This window comes from Trematomus bernacchii, unplaced genomic scaffold (genome assembly GCF_902827165.1).
Source record: "Trematomus bernacchii unplaced genomic scaffold, fTreBer1.1, whole genome shotgun sequence".
Classification (NCBI taxonomy): Eukaryota; Metazoa; Chordata; class Actinopteri; order Perciformes; family Nototheniidae; genus Trematomus; species Trematomus bernacchii.
This window is the reverse complement of record NW_022987565.1, coordinates 346,048-362,892: the sequence shown is the minus strand read 5'-3', so window position 1 is coordinate 362,892 and position 16,845 is coordinate 346,048. Positions and strand designations below refer to the sequence as shown.

Here is a 16,845-nt window from a genome sequence, read left to right as displayed (position 1 = left end):
ATTTGACTGTACCCAGTTTCTTAGAGAATTATATTTTCTTAAAAGTTTTTTTAAATAGCTGTTATAACATTTCTATTTTTATTTTGTTTACGTACATATTCTTCTTTCTTCGTCTTTGTATGCATCACATAAACTAAAGCAAATTCCACATATGTGTAAACCTACATCAGAATTCTGATTCTGATTCTCAAGTCCTTTTCTGCGACTGGGTCCTGTATTTAACATAACCCGAACAATTTGCCTATGCAAACATCTGTTGCGTCTGACCTTGCATGAAGTCAGATGACAATAGCTTACTCAAAGACATTCATGAGAAACACTATGAGCTGTAACAACAGTTGCAGTCAGAGAGCAAACAACGATGGACGTAGTTCTGCTGCTGATCATGGCAGCTGCAGGCAAGTGTTTTATATATTTGGATATCTTTTTATGTCTTTATTGATTATTTCATGTAAACCTGAGGGGTGGGGAGATAAATAACTAGAGAAGACATTTCTGATTCTATTTGATAATTACTTGTTTTGCATTCTTAACACCTTTTATATTGTTTGAAAGGTACTTGCTTAAAAACAACTAAATGAAGTTCAACTGAAAGCTACATATTTCACTGTGAATTGTTTGAAGTAGAAGTCAAAATGTATAATGATGCGCCATATTACAGTAAAGTGTGATTCAAAAAGTCAAGTTATAGCCTAAATGAATGTGTGTGTCTCTACAGGGCTGAGCGCTGTCTCCTCACATGCTCAACGTCAGTACCATTTTGTTTCTGAAGCAAAGAACATGTCTGAAGCACAGAGATACTGCAGAGAGAAACACACAGACCTGGCCACTGTAGACAGCATGGAGGTTGTGGAGCTCCTGAACAACATGGCAGGCCAATACAACCAAGTGAGGTCACTTTTCTCTGTCTTTCAATTCAAATGAATTACATTTCTTTTAGAGTAAAATTGAAAAAGGAGAGATTATTACAGAAAGATAAACCTGTTTTAAAGTCCTATGGGAACCTGAGTATTAAAACAGAGTTGAAAATGTTTTAAGCCAAAGCTATAGCATAAAACCCTGTAATAAAGTTGAAGAGGTTCAGAGTAACAAGGCTGTAAATGAATGTTGACTTGAGGGGATTCCCATCAGATCACCATGTACCAAGGCTGGTCTCATAAAGGCAAACCTTCTCTTTATTAAACATACACATTTTCTTCAGCAGCAGCTTTAAAAGCTTCAACAGGATGCCATAATTATAACAATTTATTGCTTTCAGTCAGCCTGGATAGGGCTGCACGATGACCGGGACACCTGGAAGTGGTCGATGTCAGACCCAAGCTTCTACGGACTGGGGGAGAAGGAGTTCAGGCCATGGGGGCCTAATCGACCAAACAACGGGCACGATGAACAATGCACAAATTTTTATTCTGGTGGAACAGGAACATGGTTCGATTATCCTTGTAATATCCCCCTCTGGGTGATCTGCTTTGATGTCACAGGTAAGAATATAAATTTAAAATTAATATTACACATTTAAAATCATATTTTAAGCTTCTGAAATACAATGCATTGGTCTTTATCTAACTAGCGGTTCCCATCCTTTTTTCTTTGTGACTTTCTTTCTTTTGTTAGCAGTTCCACTAAAGACATTTCCCTTTTCACTAAAATTCTCACATGGTTTCATTTAAAAGATAACGTAAAAGGAAATTATGTATATAAAACATTTTGCAAACTTGTTTTAGAATTGTAGGTACGTTTTACATCTTATACATCTGTGCTAAAAAGAATAAGAACAATATAGAATCAATATCATTTGAATGAAGCTTTAACCTGTAACACAGTATATTCACATCGTTGTACTCCTGCTTTTACTAAAATATCTGAATACTTCTTCCACCACTGATTCTACTAAAGTTTCTTGCCAACATTCATCTGTTGAAAAACCCCAGAACTACAAATTACAAAGTACACATTTGTGGGATTTAAATGTAATATTTTATATTATAAAGGCATCAATACCACCAGAGATGTGGCATTGATGTCAGGCTGTATGTTGTGGTGCCTCTACTCAGCTTCTCTCTGGTCCATTTTCAGGGCCGGATGCAACATTTGTCCTCATCAACAGCGCAATGACATGGACTGAGGCCCAGAGCTACTGCAGAGAACACCACACAGACCTGGCCAGTGTGAGAAACCCGGCGGAGAACCAGCAGATTGTTGAGCTGTTAACTGGATCTAACGCCTGGATCGGCCTTTACAGAGACTCCTGGAAGTGGTCCGATGGAAGCAACTCCTCCTTCAAGTACTGGAAAGTAAATGAACCTAACTACGTAGGTCTCAAAGCTTGTGTGGCTGCAGCTTTCGACAACTCTGGAAAATGGGAGGACTTGGACTGTGGAGTGGAGAAACCATTCATTTGCTACGGACGTGAGTAAAATTCACAGCTGCGTCAAAGCAAGTGATGATATTGAGTCTGTTGAAAAAGAAGACACCATAAATGTTGTGACTGATGAAGTTTGTTTGTGTTTTTAGCTGTGCCTGTTTCAATGAAAGTGATAAAGGTGAGCGTGGAGAAACCAAACGGTGTGGATCTGAACGACCCCGCTTTTCTGGATGCGATGTTGGTGGAGGTAAATCATGTTTTCTACTTTTATGCAAAAACATCAATCACCAGAAAGGAAATTCACATGACATGAGAACAAGAGACAAAAGAGGTAGGAAACAAATAAATAACTATTAAAAAATAATGAATTCAACGAAAGAAAATGTAGTAAATGAATTTCAATATGAATGAAATAGACCAAGATGAACATGAATGAAATTCTATATCCATTATACATTCAATACTTTGGCCACAAATAACAGGACCCAAGCATTTAGTAAGAAGACGTGTAAATATGTGCAGAAGTAAATAGCAGAAACTTAGCCACATGCCACCAAATGCATTAGGAAAATGTACGAATACTATTCCATAACCTGAGGTAAGCCTTTACACTGGAAGAAATAAGGGGAACAACTACCATTTCAGATGAGTGAACTAAAGATAAATCATCTGTTTTCATTGGAACGATAATGAAAATGAGTTTTTGTGTCTCAGGCGAAAAAGAACCTAAGGGCCCAGGGATTGGACGACAACGTCCAACTGGCCTGGAGGAAGCAGCCGGATGGACAAGTCTTCCACAAGGAGGAGGAGAAGAAGAGGGATGAACTCTAAAGCTGAATTGCTGTTTTGGCTTTTAACAGAGAAAGGTGTATTTCTTTCCTCAAAGTCCTCGTGTTACAGAATACAGCTGCAACAATGATCTGAATAATCTATCAGTAGTGAGATAAGATAAGAGCTGTAATGTTTTCTCTTGTTATATGGTTTTGAAGTTAATATGTTTGGGGTTTTAACTGTTCGTGTATCTGCTTGACCTGCGAAAAACAGGATTTCTTTCCTATTTTGTGACTTTTTACAGTATATGTTTTATTCTGATAAAATATGATAAGACATTTTAAAATAATATAAGATTTAATAGAGGGCAATTCCAGGAAATCTTATTTCCAATTAACATGATGACCTCTAATGCATCTTTAAAGTCATTTTCATAAAAAAATGTAATTCTTCATTTGAAACTTATATTTCATCCTAAAAATGTGTTGTACAATTACTCACTGTTATTAATATCTTCAAATGAGTTAAACATTGTGTTTATTGCTCCTTTTCTTTAGGGATGCAAACTTTAAGATATGTTCCTAAAATTGGTGAATCAGCTTCCAGAATATGAAGATTTAATGCTTTTCTTTGTGCTATGTGGTCATAAACTGAATCTCTTCAGGTTTTAATTCCCTCTGGCTGTGGGATATATAACAGGCATTTTACTCTTTTGTGTGACATTTGATAGATTAGATATTATTAGATTATAAATTAAGATATTAAAAAAGAAAGATTACCTTTATCTTTTTAAACAAATTAAATATCAGTTTTCGTTGCATTGCAACCACAAAAAATGTAATGTATGTAATGTGAGAATATCTTCAAATAGTTAAAATAGAAAATAATTAATTGTATTATTTTCATCCTTATTAAGGATATAAACTTGAAGCAAATTTCCTTAAATTATCTATAACCGTTTTACGTTACTCAAACATCCTTCTGGCAACAATGCTGAATATTCGCTGGTTCCAGCTTCTTAACTATTATTATAAGATGTGATGTTGTTTTTTGTCATGTATCTTCATGAAAATAATATACTGTTTTAAAAAAATAATCACTATGAAGAATAAACTATATCCAATAAAGAGATGTTATTTCTTTGAATGATTTATTCAATTATTTCTCACATGTTGGATTATTGGTTGGTATTGGTTATTGGCCAGAATGGTAATTTCCCTGATTCTAGACAATGTATGGCCTCCTGACTCTCTATATAGATATATATAGATATGTGTTCTCCTTTATTCAAGAACATATATATTTACATCGTGGAGCCTCTCAATAGTTCCCGGAAGTTACCGGCAAAGACTAGCAGCGCAGTAGAGTTGCAGCAGAATAGACCGTTTGTGATGGACTTTTAAAGGTAAGACGTTTTCAGACTTATATTGCGGATATTATCAGCACATCTGAAGCAAATTAACATGTGAATTAAAGCATGGTAGTGGATTATCCCCCGCTAAATTAGTAGATTTAGGGAACGATAACAGATTAGGCTAGGAGAGGGGCGGACTGGGACTACAAATCAGCGGAGGGAGTTAAATATTAGTTAAATATAACATTGGTGCGTGTGTGTGTGTTTGTGTGTGTGTGTGTGTGTGTGTGTGTGTGTGTGTGTGTGTGATTGTAGTGTGTGTGTGTGTGATTGTAGTGTGTGTGTGTGTGTGTGTGTGTGTGATTGTAGTGTGTGTGCGTGTGTGTGTGTGGTTTTATTTCTTGAATGTTTAGAAAGTAGGGGAACGTTTAAACTTTGTAGAAAAATAGCTGTATCAAGTTTTTTGAAAACAGATCCCCAAATGGTCTTTTCAGCTGTGTGGTTATTATTTGCCTAATATGCAAAGGATTGTTGCCTGTGACCAATTTGCATGGAGCCAGAGGACGCATCAGAGTTCATGATGCATCATCATGAAGTCTGATGCTTATATTCAAATAGCTGATAATATGAAACACTATCCGCGTTAAACACTTGCAATCTGATGCCACACAATAAACCAAACAAAGATGGACGTAGTTGTGATGCTGATCATGGCTGCTGCAGGCAAGTGTTTGATGTATTTGGATATATTTGTATTGTTTTATACCTGTACAAGTTTCACGCCATGTGGTTGAAAAATGATATTTCATTTGATGTGTACAGATGAAGGACATGATAAAATTAGCTGTAGAGGACATTTTTGACACTAGATACACTGTTTGAATAAGTGTATTGTAGGCTAGACATTCGTCATAATGTGTTTATTAAGGTAATCACAATTTAAATGAAAACTCAAGTTATAAATGAATGTCTGTGTCTCTACAGGGCTGAGCGCTGTCTCCTCACATGCTGAACGTCAGTACCATTTTGTTTATGAAGCAAAGACCGTGTCTGAAGCACAGACCACAAGCTGTACGGGTCAACAATAACACCTCAGACACCCTCATACTGAGCACGGGGGCCCCCCAAGGATGTGTGCTCAGCCCCCTTCTCTTCACTCTGCTGACCCACGACTGCAAACCCACCTTCAGCACCAACCACATCGTGAAGTTTGCAGATGACACCACTGTGGTGGGTCTCATCAGCAACAACGATGAGACTAACTACAGGAAGGAAGTGAACCAGCTGGCCCTGTGGTGCCAAAACAACAACCTCTTCCTCAACCTGGAGAAAACAAAGGAGATAGTTGTTGACTTCAGGAGAACCCACTGTCGACCGCCACTCCCCCTGACCATCAACGGCGCTGCTGTGACGCAGGTGACCAGCACCAAATTCCTTGGTGTGACCATCACTGAGGACCTCACCTGGAAAAACAACACCACCGCACTAGCGAAGAAAGCCCAGCAGCGCCTGTACTTCATCCGGAAGCTCAAGCGAGCCGGAGCATCACCCCCCATCATGCTGTCCTTGTACCGAGGCGCCACCGAGAGCATCCTCAGCAGCTGTATCACGCTGTGGTTCGGAAGCTGCACCGCCGCCGACCGCAAGAGCCTGCAGCGCATAGTGAACTCTGCCCAGAGGATCATCGGTGCCTCACTCCCCTCACTACAGGACATATACAACACCCGCCTCACCCGCAAAGCACTCAGCATTGTGGGTGACTCCACCCACCCCTCCAACAGCCTCTTCAGCCTCCTGCCTTCAGGAAGAAGGTTCCTCAGCCTCAGCTCGCGCACCTCCAGGCTGGGCAACAGCTTCCTCCACCAGGCGGTCAGGTTGCTGAACTCTCTCCCCTCCCTCCATCTCTTCCGCCCTCTGACATCTCTGCCCTGAACTCTCCACCCTGCCTCCGACCTTTCTCCCCTGCCCCAAATGGTCCTGGACTCTAACCCCCTAAACTCACTTTTCTGCCCATCTCCGCTGCTACTGCACTGAAACTGTACTTTAAACACTTAAATTATATTATTAACATTTTAAACTGTATACCCCGGTTATCTAGGCCCTTTGTTTTGTTTAATGTATACCATGTTTATCTAGGCCCTTTTTGTTTTTTGTTTGATGTATATATGTCACACTGTAGGACTGCGGGAAACGATATTTCGATATTTCTGGATGTACAACATGTAGAATTATTGACAATAAAGCTGACTTTGACTTTGACTTTGACTTTGACAGAGATACTGCAGAGAGAAACACACAGGCCTGGCCACTGTAGACAGCATGGAGGTTGTGTTAAGCCCAAGCCAGCGTAAAATACTGAAATAAAGTTGAAGAGGTTCAGAGTAGCAAGGCTGTAAATGAATGTTGACTTGAGGGGATTCCCATTGGATCACCATGTACCAAGGCTGGTCTCATGAAGGCAAAACATGTCTCTTTAATAAACACATACATTTCCTTGAGCAGCTTTAAAAGCTAGATCAGGGTGTTAGTTTTTAAACACATTTAATGTTTCTTTCAGTCAGCCTGGAAAGGGCTGTATGAGGACGTGGACACCTGGAGGTGGTCACTGTCACACCCAAGCTTCTACAAACCGGGGGAGATGGAGTTCAGACGATGGGGGTCTGGACAACCAGGCAACACTGTGACAGAACGATGCTCAATGATTTGTTCTCCTCATGGACTATGGGATGATGTTGTTTGTGACAACCGCTACTGCGCAGTTTGCTGTGAGGTCACAGGTAAGAATATTAATTTCAGATTAATTTGAAGCTTCTGAAAGTATATTATTATTATTCTATATCTGACAAATGGTTCCCAAACTTTTTTATATCTGATCTCTTATTTATATTTAAATTCATGTGGAGAGACCGTTTAAAAACACTTTCAGATTATAATATCATACATGTTTATTTAATACATGTGTTCATATATTGGTGTAATTCCTTATGTCTCGATGATTTCAATGTTATATTTTATATTATAAAGGCATCAATACCACCACAGATGTGTGATTGATGTCAGGCTGTATGTCGTGGTGCCTCTACTCAGCACTTCTCTGGGGTCCATTTTCAGGACCGAATGTGAGATTTCTCTCCACTGATGGTGTAATGACATGGACTGAGGCCCAGAGCTACTGCAGAGAACACCACACAGACCTGGCCAGTGTGAGAAACCCGGCGGAGGAGCAGCAGATTGTTGAGCTGTTACCTGGAGGGATATATTGGATCGGCCTTTACAGAGACTCCTGGAAGTGGTCCGATGGAAGTTTCTCCTCCTTCAAGTACTGGGCAGAAAATGAACCTAAACACAGAGCTTTTAAGGTTTGTGTGGCTGCAGCTTTCCATGACTCTGGAAAATGGGAGGGCTTGTACTGTGGGTTGAAGAAACCATTCATTTGCTACGGACGTGAGTAACACGAAGATTCACTGTTAAATTCCATAATTCCGTCAAATAAGCTATAAAGAAAACAAAATAATTGTACATATAATTCATTTTCACATTTGTAGGGATGCTAAATTAGGGAATTGGCTTCCATGACATGAGGATTTGATGCTTTACTTCATATATTGTCATAAAAGTAATATGTTTTGGGATCAGACCAAGTTTTCTTCCTGTAATATGTAAGAATATCTTCCAATTATTTCATATAACACAATTATGCCGTCACCCAAATGGGGATGAAAACTTGAAGCAATTTCCCTAAAGATTTGTATGACTATTTTAATTACTGTAACAACTTCTAGGGGAAAATATTAATTATTGCTTTTTCTATCCTTCTAAATATTATGATTTGATGCTCCTTATTTTTGTCATATATGGTAATATATATATATATATATATATATATATATATATATATATGTAATTAATTAATATTTAGCTGTTTTCAAAATAGAAATGTCCTCATGAAAAGCACTTTGGGATGCACCTTGCATGAAAGGTTCCATATAAATAGTCATTATTATTATTAATGTCTTTCTAAGGTTTAATTTTTTCAGATCAAGTAAAGGAAACGTGTCTTGATGTCATTGCGTCTGTTACCGTGGACACGGAGTAGTCACAACGCTCCTGACGTTAGCGTGCTAAACAGATCTTCAAACAAAACCCTTTTTTTTCCTGTATTGGAGAAATGAGAAACGGCTCTGGTGTCCTTGTGTTCTTCCTGCCCTGCCCTGCTGTGTCTTGTGTTTGAGATTAGTTTTGCATGCTCATACCATCCTTACAGTGTTAAACTCTAACCAAAAGTAAAGCTGTTTTACTGTAAAACTTATTTATAGTAAAGTACTGTTAACAGTTAATTGTGAAAACAAAATTAATTATTACAGGGTGATACAAATTATATCATAACATATAGACTTAAGGAGCAAGTATTGATTACCTTTCATTTTGATACTTTGAGTACTTGTTCCTGATTATAATCACATAATGCAGGTATTTTACTTGTAATGTGGTATTTGGACAGTGTTGATCTCATCCAAAGAGAACATACGTATTGTTCCAGGTTTAACCTCTGGGTAGTTTTATTGTGCTGCTTTGACCTTTCTTACTGTATGCAAACAGAGTGATTTGAATGTTGTATCAAAGCAAAATCAGCATACCCAAATGAACACTCTCAGATCTGATTTCAACACTTTGTGTCAATGGGTCCACACCACATAGTGTACATTTAACCCTTTTTGCAGAGTAGGAACCTTAACTACAATTTATTGTAATTTTTAACTCTATTTTGAGATCAAATAAAAATTATATTTGTTCGTTTTTCTCAACACAAGATAGTTGTTAACCACTGTCACTTCCATATTTACACTGTAATGTGTAAACAGAGGTGGGAAGTAACTAAGTACGTTTGCTCAAGTACTGTACTTAAGATATAATACCAACTTTGATAACACTTTAATGCATCAATAATTATAATCAAAACATATAATATATATTTTTCTGAAATGGGCCAATCTGCAAATGAATACTTTTACTTTTGGTACTTAAAGTATATTCTGATGCCAATACTTTTCTACTTTTACTTGAGTAACATTTTGAATCCAGGACTTTTGCTTGTAACAGAGTATTCCTACACTCTGGTACTTCTACTTTTACTTAAGTACAAGTTCTGAGTAATTTTTCCACCTCTGGGTGTAAATAAGCGTCATAGATCTTCTTCCTTGGGCCTCTCTTCCATCCAGCTATCGGTTTAACTTGTCCCGACCGAAGCGTGAACCTTTTTTTCTTTGTGTCCAAGAAAGACCACTCTCTGCGCCCCTGCATTGTAACAACATCACCATCAAAATCAAATATGCCCTCTCATCAACTCAGCCTTCGAACCACTACAGGAAGCCACCATCTTCTCAAAACTCAACCTCAGGAACGCCTACCAGCTGGTCCGTCAAGCAGACAAGTGGAAGACGCCCCATTAGGCCATTTAGAGTATCTAGAGATGCCATTCGAACCAATGCCCCGGCTGTCTTCCAGCCTCTGGTGCACGATGTCCTCCGTGACATCCTGAACCGTTCAGTTTTTGTGTATATTGTTGTCATCTTAATATTCTCACGTACAATGGAGGAACACACCCAACATGTGCAGCAGGTTCTACAAAGGCTCCGTGAAAACAAACTGTTTGTCAAATTTATTTTGGATTCAGTGGATTTTCTAGGCTACAGTACATCATCGAACGAGAGCAAGTGAAAGCAGACCCAGAGAAGGACCAAGCTGTGGCACAATGCCCCAAACCTTCCAGCAGGATGCAGCTCCAGCGTTTTTTGGAGTTTGTACATTTTTGTTGTGGATATATCAGAGACTGTCGTGTGGCCGTTCCTCTCAACCAACTCACCTCCCCAGCAATCCATTTTCTTGTGAACTCCTCAGGCTGATCCTGCCTTCTCAGAGCTGAAGAGACATTTCTTGTTAGCCTCTACTGACACATCTCTACAGTTTATTGTTGAGGTAGATGCTTGAAGACTGCTGAGCGCAACTATGATGTTGGCAACAGGGAGCTATTTGCTGTGAAGCTTGCACTGGAAGAATGGAGGCACTGGCTGGAGGGCTCTAAACATCCATTCCTTGTGTGGACACACCATAGGAACCTGGCCTACATAAAAACTGCCAAATGATTAAACTCTTGTCAAGCCTGCTGGGCTTTCATTTTTGGCAGATTCAACTTTACCTTTACCTATCGTTCCGATTCTAGAAACCTACAAACCTGACGCTCTGTCCCAGCGGTTTGCAGGGGATCATGACTCCACAGTTCTTGACACCATAATTCCCGCTACCAGGGTGGTGGGCGCTGTGACGTGGGAGATTGAGAGCTCAGTGAGGAACGAACAGAAAGACCAGCCAGATCCAGGTAACAGTCCGGATAACCGTTGTACCTGACCGCTCACAAGTTCTCCTATTCGCCCACTCTTCCCGCATGGCCTTCCACCCGGGTATCAATCGGACCCTATCCCTCCTGAAACGTCACTTCTAGTGGACTTCCATGGAGGCGGACTCTCTAGTTTTCGTGCTCTGTCTGCGCCTGTAGCAAGTCTTCACACCAGGCTCCCATCGGTCGTGACACATCGCCAACCGCCACCGGTTTCCGCTACCCTTTCTTCATCATCTGCCTGAGTATACAACAATAAATCTGATGAACTTCATTCCCTCTGCGGGACAAGCTCTCCCAGCTGCACCGGATGTTTTTCCTGCGGCAGCTGAATAAATTCAACCTGCCAAAGTCGATGATGGCTGCGCTCCATCAGGACCAAAACCTCTCGCCACCTGAACAGTTTCCTCCCCTCTGCTACCGGTCTCATCAACAAGGCCCGTGACCCCCACGGACACTGACTTCTACCAACCCCATAAAAAACATTATGTATTACATTAAGTCACATCGTGCGAATCCTACAAATGTGGTGCACATTTCTTCTCCACACTACCTCTTGTATATCAGCACAGCTCTCCACTTTGGATATAGTACATAGTATTTTTCATGTTTCTTAGAGAATTATATTTTCTTAAAACGTTTTTTTAAATAACAGTTCTATTTTTATTTGTATTTTGTTTAGCTATATTGTTCTTTCTTCGTCTTTGTATGCACCACATAAACCAAAGCAAATTCCTCATATGTGTAAACCTACTTCAGAATTCTGATTCTGATTCTCAAGTCCTTTTCTGCGACTGGGTCCTGTATTTAACATAACCCGAACAATTTGCCTATGCAAACATCTGTTGCGTCTGACCTTGCATGAAGTCAGATGACAATAGCTTACTCAAAGACATTCATGAGAAACACTATGAGCTGTAACAACAGTTGCAGTCAGAGAGCAAACAACGATGGACGTAGTTCTGCTGCTGATCATGGCAGCTGCAGGCAAGTGTTTTATATATTTGGATATCTATTTATGTCTTTATTGATTATTTCATGTAAACCTGAGGGGTGGGGAGATAAATAACTAGAGAAGACATTTCTGATTCTATTTGACAATTACTTGTTTTGCATTCTTAACACCTTTTATATTGTTTGAAAGGTACTTGCTTAAAAACAACTAAATGAAGTTCAGCTGAAAGCTACATATTTCACTGTGAATTGTTTGAAGTAGAAGTCAAAATGTATAATGATGCGCCATATTACAGTAAAGTGTGATTCAAAAAGTCAAGTTATAGCCTAAATGAATGTCTGTGTCTCTACAGGGCTGAGCACTGTCTCCTCACATGCTCAACGTCAGTACCATTTTGTTTCTGAAGCAAAGAACATGTCTGAAGCACAGAGATACTGCAGAGAGAAACACACAGACCTGGCCACTGTAGACAGCATGGAGGTTGTGGAGCTCCTGAACAACACGGCAGGCCAATACAACCAAGTGAGGTCACTTTTCTCTGTCTTTCAATTAAAATGAATTACATTTCTTTTAGAGTCGAATTGAAAAAGGAGAGATTATTACAGAAAGCTAAACCTGTTTTAAAGTCCTATGGGAACCTGAGTATTAAAACAGAGTTGAAAATGTTTTAAGCCAAAGCTATAGCATAAAACCCTGTAATAAAGTTGTAGAGGTTCAGAGTAACAAGGCTGTCAATGAATGTTGACTTGAGGGGATTCCCATCAGATCACCATGTACCAAGGCTGGTCTCATAAAGGCAAACAAACCTTCTCTTTATTAAACATACACATTTTCTTAAGCAGCAGCTTTAAAAGCTTCAACAGGATGTAATAATTATAACAATGTCTTGCTTTCAGTCAGCCTGGATAGGGCTGCACGATGACCGGGACACCTGGAAGTGGTCGATGTCAGACCCAAGCTTCTACGGACCGGGGGAGACGGAGTTCAGAAAATGGCAGCCTGGAGAACCAGGCACCTTTCACGATGAACAATGCACAACTTTTCATTCTGGTGGAACATGGTCTGATTATCCTTGTAAGACCCACTTCTGGGTGGTCTGCTTTGATGTCACAGGTAAGAATATAAACTTAAAATTAATATTACACATTTAAAATCATATTTTAAGCTTCTGAAATACAATGCATTGGTCTTTATCTAACTAGCGGTTCACAAATCTTTTTTCTTTGTGACTTTTTTTCTTTTGTTAGCAGTTCCACTAAAGACATTTCCCTTTTCACAAAAATTCTCACATGGTTTCATTTAAAAGATAACGTAAAAGGAAATGATGTATATACAAGTTTTTGCAAACTTGTTTTAGAATTGTAGGTACGTTTTACATCTTATACATCTGTGCTAAACAGAATAAGAACAATATAGAATCAATATAATTTGAATGAAGCTTTAACCTGTAACAGAGTATCTTCACATCGTTGTGCTCCTGCTTTTACTAAAAGATCTGAATATTCCACCACTGGTACTACTAAAGTTTCTTGCCAACATTCATGTGTTGAAAAACCCCAGAACTACAAATTACAAAGTACACATTTGTGGGATTTAAATGTAATATTTTATATTATAAAGGCATAAATACCACCAGAGATGTGGCATTGATGTCAGGCTGTATGTCGTGGTGCCTCTACTCAGCTTCTCTGTGGTCCATTTTCAGGGCCGGATGCAACATTTGTCCTCATTGAAAGAGGAATGACATGGACTGAGGCCCAGAGCTACTGCAGAGAACACCACACAGACCTGGCCAGTGTGAGAAACCCGGCGGAGAGCCAGCTGATTGTTGAGCTGTCACCTGTTGGATATAGGGCCTGGATCGGCCTTTACAGAGACTCCTGGAAGTGGTCCGATGGAAGCAACTCCTCCTTCAAGTACTGGGCAGAAAAGGAACCTAACTACAGAGCTTCAAAGGTTTGTGTGGCTGCAGCTTTCGACGACTCTGGAAAATGGGAGGACTTGGACTGTGGAGTGAAGAAACCATTCATTTGCTACGGACGTGAGTAAAATTCACAGCTACGTCAAAGCAAGTGATGATATTGAGTCTGCTGAAAAAGAAGACACCATAAATGTTGTGACTGATGAAGTTTGTTTGTGTTTTTAGCTGTGCCTGTTGTGCCTGTTGTGCCTGTTTCAATGAAAGTGATAAAGGTGAGGGTGGAGAAACCAAACGGTGTGGATCTGAACGACCCCGCTTTTCTGGATGCGATGTTGGTGGAGGTAAATAATGTTTTCTACTTTTATGCAAAAACATCAATCACCAGAAAGGAAATTCACATGACATGAGAACAAGAGAAGAAATAGGTAGGAAACAAATAAATAACTATTAAAGAATAATGAATTCAACGAAAGAAAATGCAGTAAATGAATTTCAATACGAATGAAATGGACCAAGATGAACATGAATGAAATTCTATATCCATTATACATTCAATACTTTGGCCACAAATAACAGGACCCAAGCATTTAGTAAGAAGACGTGTAAATATGTGCAGAAGTAAATAGCAGAAACTTAGCCACATGCCACCAAATGCATTAGGAAAATGTACAAATACTATTCCATAACCTGAGGTAAGCCTTTACACTGGAAGAAATAAGGGGAAAAACTACCATTTCAGATGAGTGAACTAAAGATAAATCATGTTTTTATTGGAACGATAATGAAAATGAGTTTTTGTGTCTCAGGCGAAAAAGAACCTTAGGGCCCAGGGATTGGACGACAACGTCCAACTGGCCTGGAGGAAGCAGCCGGATGGACAAGTCTTCCACAAGGAGGAGGAGAAGAAGAGGGATGAGCTCTAAAGCTGAATTGCTGTGTCGGCTTTTATCAGAGAAAAGTGTATTTCTTTCCTCAAAGCCCTCGTGTTACAGAATTCAGCTGCAACAATGATCTGAATAATCAATTAGTTACGATCATTTTGATAGAAGATAGAGAATGTAATGCTTTTCCTTGTTATATATGGTTATGAATTTAATATGTTTAGGGTTTTTTCTATTGAATGTATTTGCTTGGCCGGTGGGAGATAATAATAAAATGTTTGGCTTTTGTTGAATTTTGATCAAGATTAAATTACCCATAAAAAAATGACCTTTAATGAAATTTCATACAAAAATGTGTTTTTTATTTGCATCCTAATTATAGTTTTTTTGTCTCACAATATCTTCAAATGAGTTATGTTGAAAACAGAAACAGGCCGTGCATTTCACACCTAGGCCTTCAGTAGTGTCTACCTGAATGAATCCACCTCCTAATAGCATTATTATGACGTCACGGCTATAGAAACCATTAATATGATACATTAACGCAGTATAACAGGGCGCTGCATCACAGACAGGTTTCTAATGTAGCGAGAATGAATGCCATTACTAAAGCAAGAACACCAAACAACACAATTCAACAAGCATCCTTTCACTGCTGCGCCGCACATCATCTCTAGCAGAAGCAACAATATTTACTTCATAAAATGACAAGAAAATATCAACAATGTTAAATAAAAGTCATTATAGCCATTACTCACCAATACGTTTGATTATTTGTTCCCAAAAACCATCCTCCTTTCTTTCTGAAGAGTTCAGTTACTGTGTTGTTCAGATTACCTGAGTGTTTCAGTTCCAATAATAAGTCCTGTCCTAACGCCATGGAGGCTGATGCTGGAAGTCGAGTCAGTTCAGTCGTATTTCTGTCAAAACACATTGTGGAATATAGGAATGAACAGAGTCCTGCTTCTGACACTGCTCAGTTCTCTTTATACATGAACCTTCCTAAGAACAGTTCCACCTCAGCCACATCCATCATGGTGCACTTTGTAATGGAGGGTATGTCCTCTTGTTGTCGTGTGCTATCCTTTACTCAATCTTTATTCTTCTTTATCCAACTTCCACCTTCAGGCATCCTATATCAACTCTCTGTCCTACAGCACCCTCTGGCTACAGTAACAGGACACAACATTTCCCCTTCTCTTGAAGGAATAACCTCCTACTGTATGTAACTCAGTAAAATTAAATATTTTAGTTAACACAGCATCCTGTAACTCAAGACAATGAAATCAACATATTAAACCATAAAGTATTACTGGTTCTTAGTGCAAGACTTGAATGCAAACTCAGGTTACTCTTAGTATCTAGTAACAGTGGCGAGCCGGCAGGGCCCTAAGATATTCTACAAAATAATATTTAAAAACATTAAAAAAATATATTTTCTTGAAATATTTTTTTTTAAACATTTCTTTAGTTATATTTTTAGTAGTTTTACCAAAATAACTCAGAGGTCAGAGGGCCTAGGTATGAAAGTCACGGCTCACCACTGGGTTCCAGCATCTCAAAAGTGAATATTTTCTGGATTTCTTAGTCTTTCATGATGTATTCAACTTTAAACATTTAAAGCCAAAACTATCATTTGGAAAAGGACAAAAAACCAACAATAAAAAACACACTTTGAGCAGTAAATAGGTACATTTTGGCATTCGACACTTTATTCACAAACTAAAACCAATCACTGTATCCAGGTCAGTGGTGACTGTACAGGTGTGTTAGGTCAGGATTAACTGGCTGTACATCGTGTGTCGTCGCTTCACCGTGAACCCTTTATTGGTCCATTCATCCCTCCATCCTCCAATCAAAATGCTCAGCAGTTTGTCCTTCAGTCTGTGTGTGTGTGTGTGTGTGTGTGTGTGTGTGTGTGTGTGTGTGTGTGTGTGTGTGTGTGTGTGTGTGTGGTGTGTGTGTGTGTGTGTGTGTGTGTGTGAGAGTCCATTTCAGAACCAGGACTCTGATCTGAAGTTTCTCAGCTGGTCCAGAATGGTTTCTAGTGCGCGTCTTTAGAAAACACACTTAAACATTTACAAATACATTCAAAACAACAAGAGTTTTTTTTTCCTAGATAGTTGTTAGACAGCAAATAGCACCGCAGAGCAAATACTATCATTTGGGGTTAAAATAAAAAGAAATCTCTATAGACAGCAGAC

The 16,845-nt window shown here is 39.1% G+C and overlaps 2 protein-coding genes across 2 annotated transcripts; both read left to right on the top strand.

Annotated features, from left to right (window-relative positions):
- The first annotated feature begins 361 nt into the window (after nt 1–361).
- On the top strand, nt 362–13,244 carry LOC117478577 (macrophage mannose receptor 1-like). The gene is made up of 13 exons (XM_034125582.1): nt 362–398; nt 719–888; nt 1,259–1,481; nt 2,077–2,409; nt 2,515–2,612; nt 3,080–3,193; nt 7,048–7,267; nt 7,602–7,934; nt 10,711–10,866; nt 11,812–11,871; nt 12,192–12,361; nt 12,736–12,952; nt 13,240–13,244. Exons 1-13 carry the CDS (start codon nt 362–364, stop codon nt 13,242–13,244), a joined length of 2,136 nt encoding a protein of 711 aa, XP_033981473.1.
- A 318-nt stretch (nt 13,245–13,562) lies between these two features.
- Nucleotides 13,563–14,975, top strand: LOC117478561 (type-2 ice-structuring protein-like). Its single transcript, XM_034125564.1, has 3 exons — nt 13,563–13,880; nt 13,986–14,101; nt 14,567–14,975. Exons 1-3 carry the CDS (start codon nt 13,580–13,582, stop codon nt 14,681–14,683), a joined length of 534 nt encoding a protein of 177 aa, XP_033981455.1. The 5' UTR covers nt 13,563–13,579; the 3' UTR covers nt 14,684–14,975.
- The last annotated feature ends 1,870 nt before the right edge of the window (nt 14,976–16,845 follow it).

What these genes read in the sequence shown, in the direction of transcription:
- LOC117478577 (XM_034125582.1), top strand. Translation starts at nt 362, where the DNA reads ATGGACGTAGTTCTGCTGCTGATCATGGCAGCTGCAG. An exon ending in GATCTGCTTTGATGTCACAG is followed by an intron (nt 1,482 to 2,076) that starts GTAAGAATATAA and finishes GTCCATTTTCAG; the next exon opens with GGCCGGATGCAACATTTGTC. An exon ending in CGGCAGGCCAATACAACCAA is followed by an intron (nt 12,362 to 12,735) that starts GTGAGGTCACTT and finishes TCTTGCTTTCAG; the next exon opens with TCAGCCTGGATAGGGCTGCA.
- LOC117478561 (XM_034125564.1), top strand. Translation starts at nt 13,580, where the DNA reads ATGACATGGACTGAGGCCCAGAGCTACTGCAGAGAACACCACACAGAC. An exon ending in ACCATTCATTTGCTACGGAC is followed by an intron (nt 13,881 to 13,985) that starts GTGAGTAAAATT and finishes TTGTGTTTTTAG; the next exon opens with CTGTGCCTGTTGTGCCTGTT. An exon ending in TGGATGCGATGTTGGTGGAG is followed by an intron (nt 14,102 to 14,566) that starts GTAAATAATGTT and finishes TTTGTGTCTCAG; the next exon opens with GCGAAAAAGAACCTTAGGGC.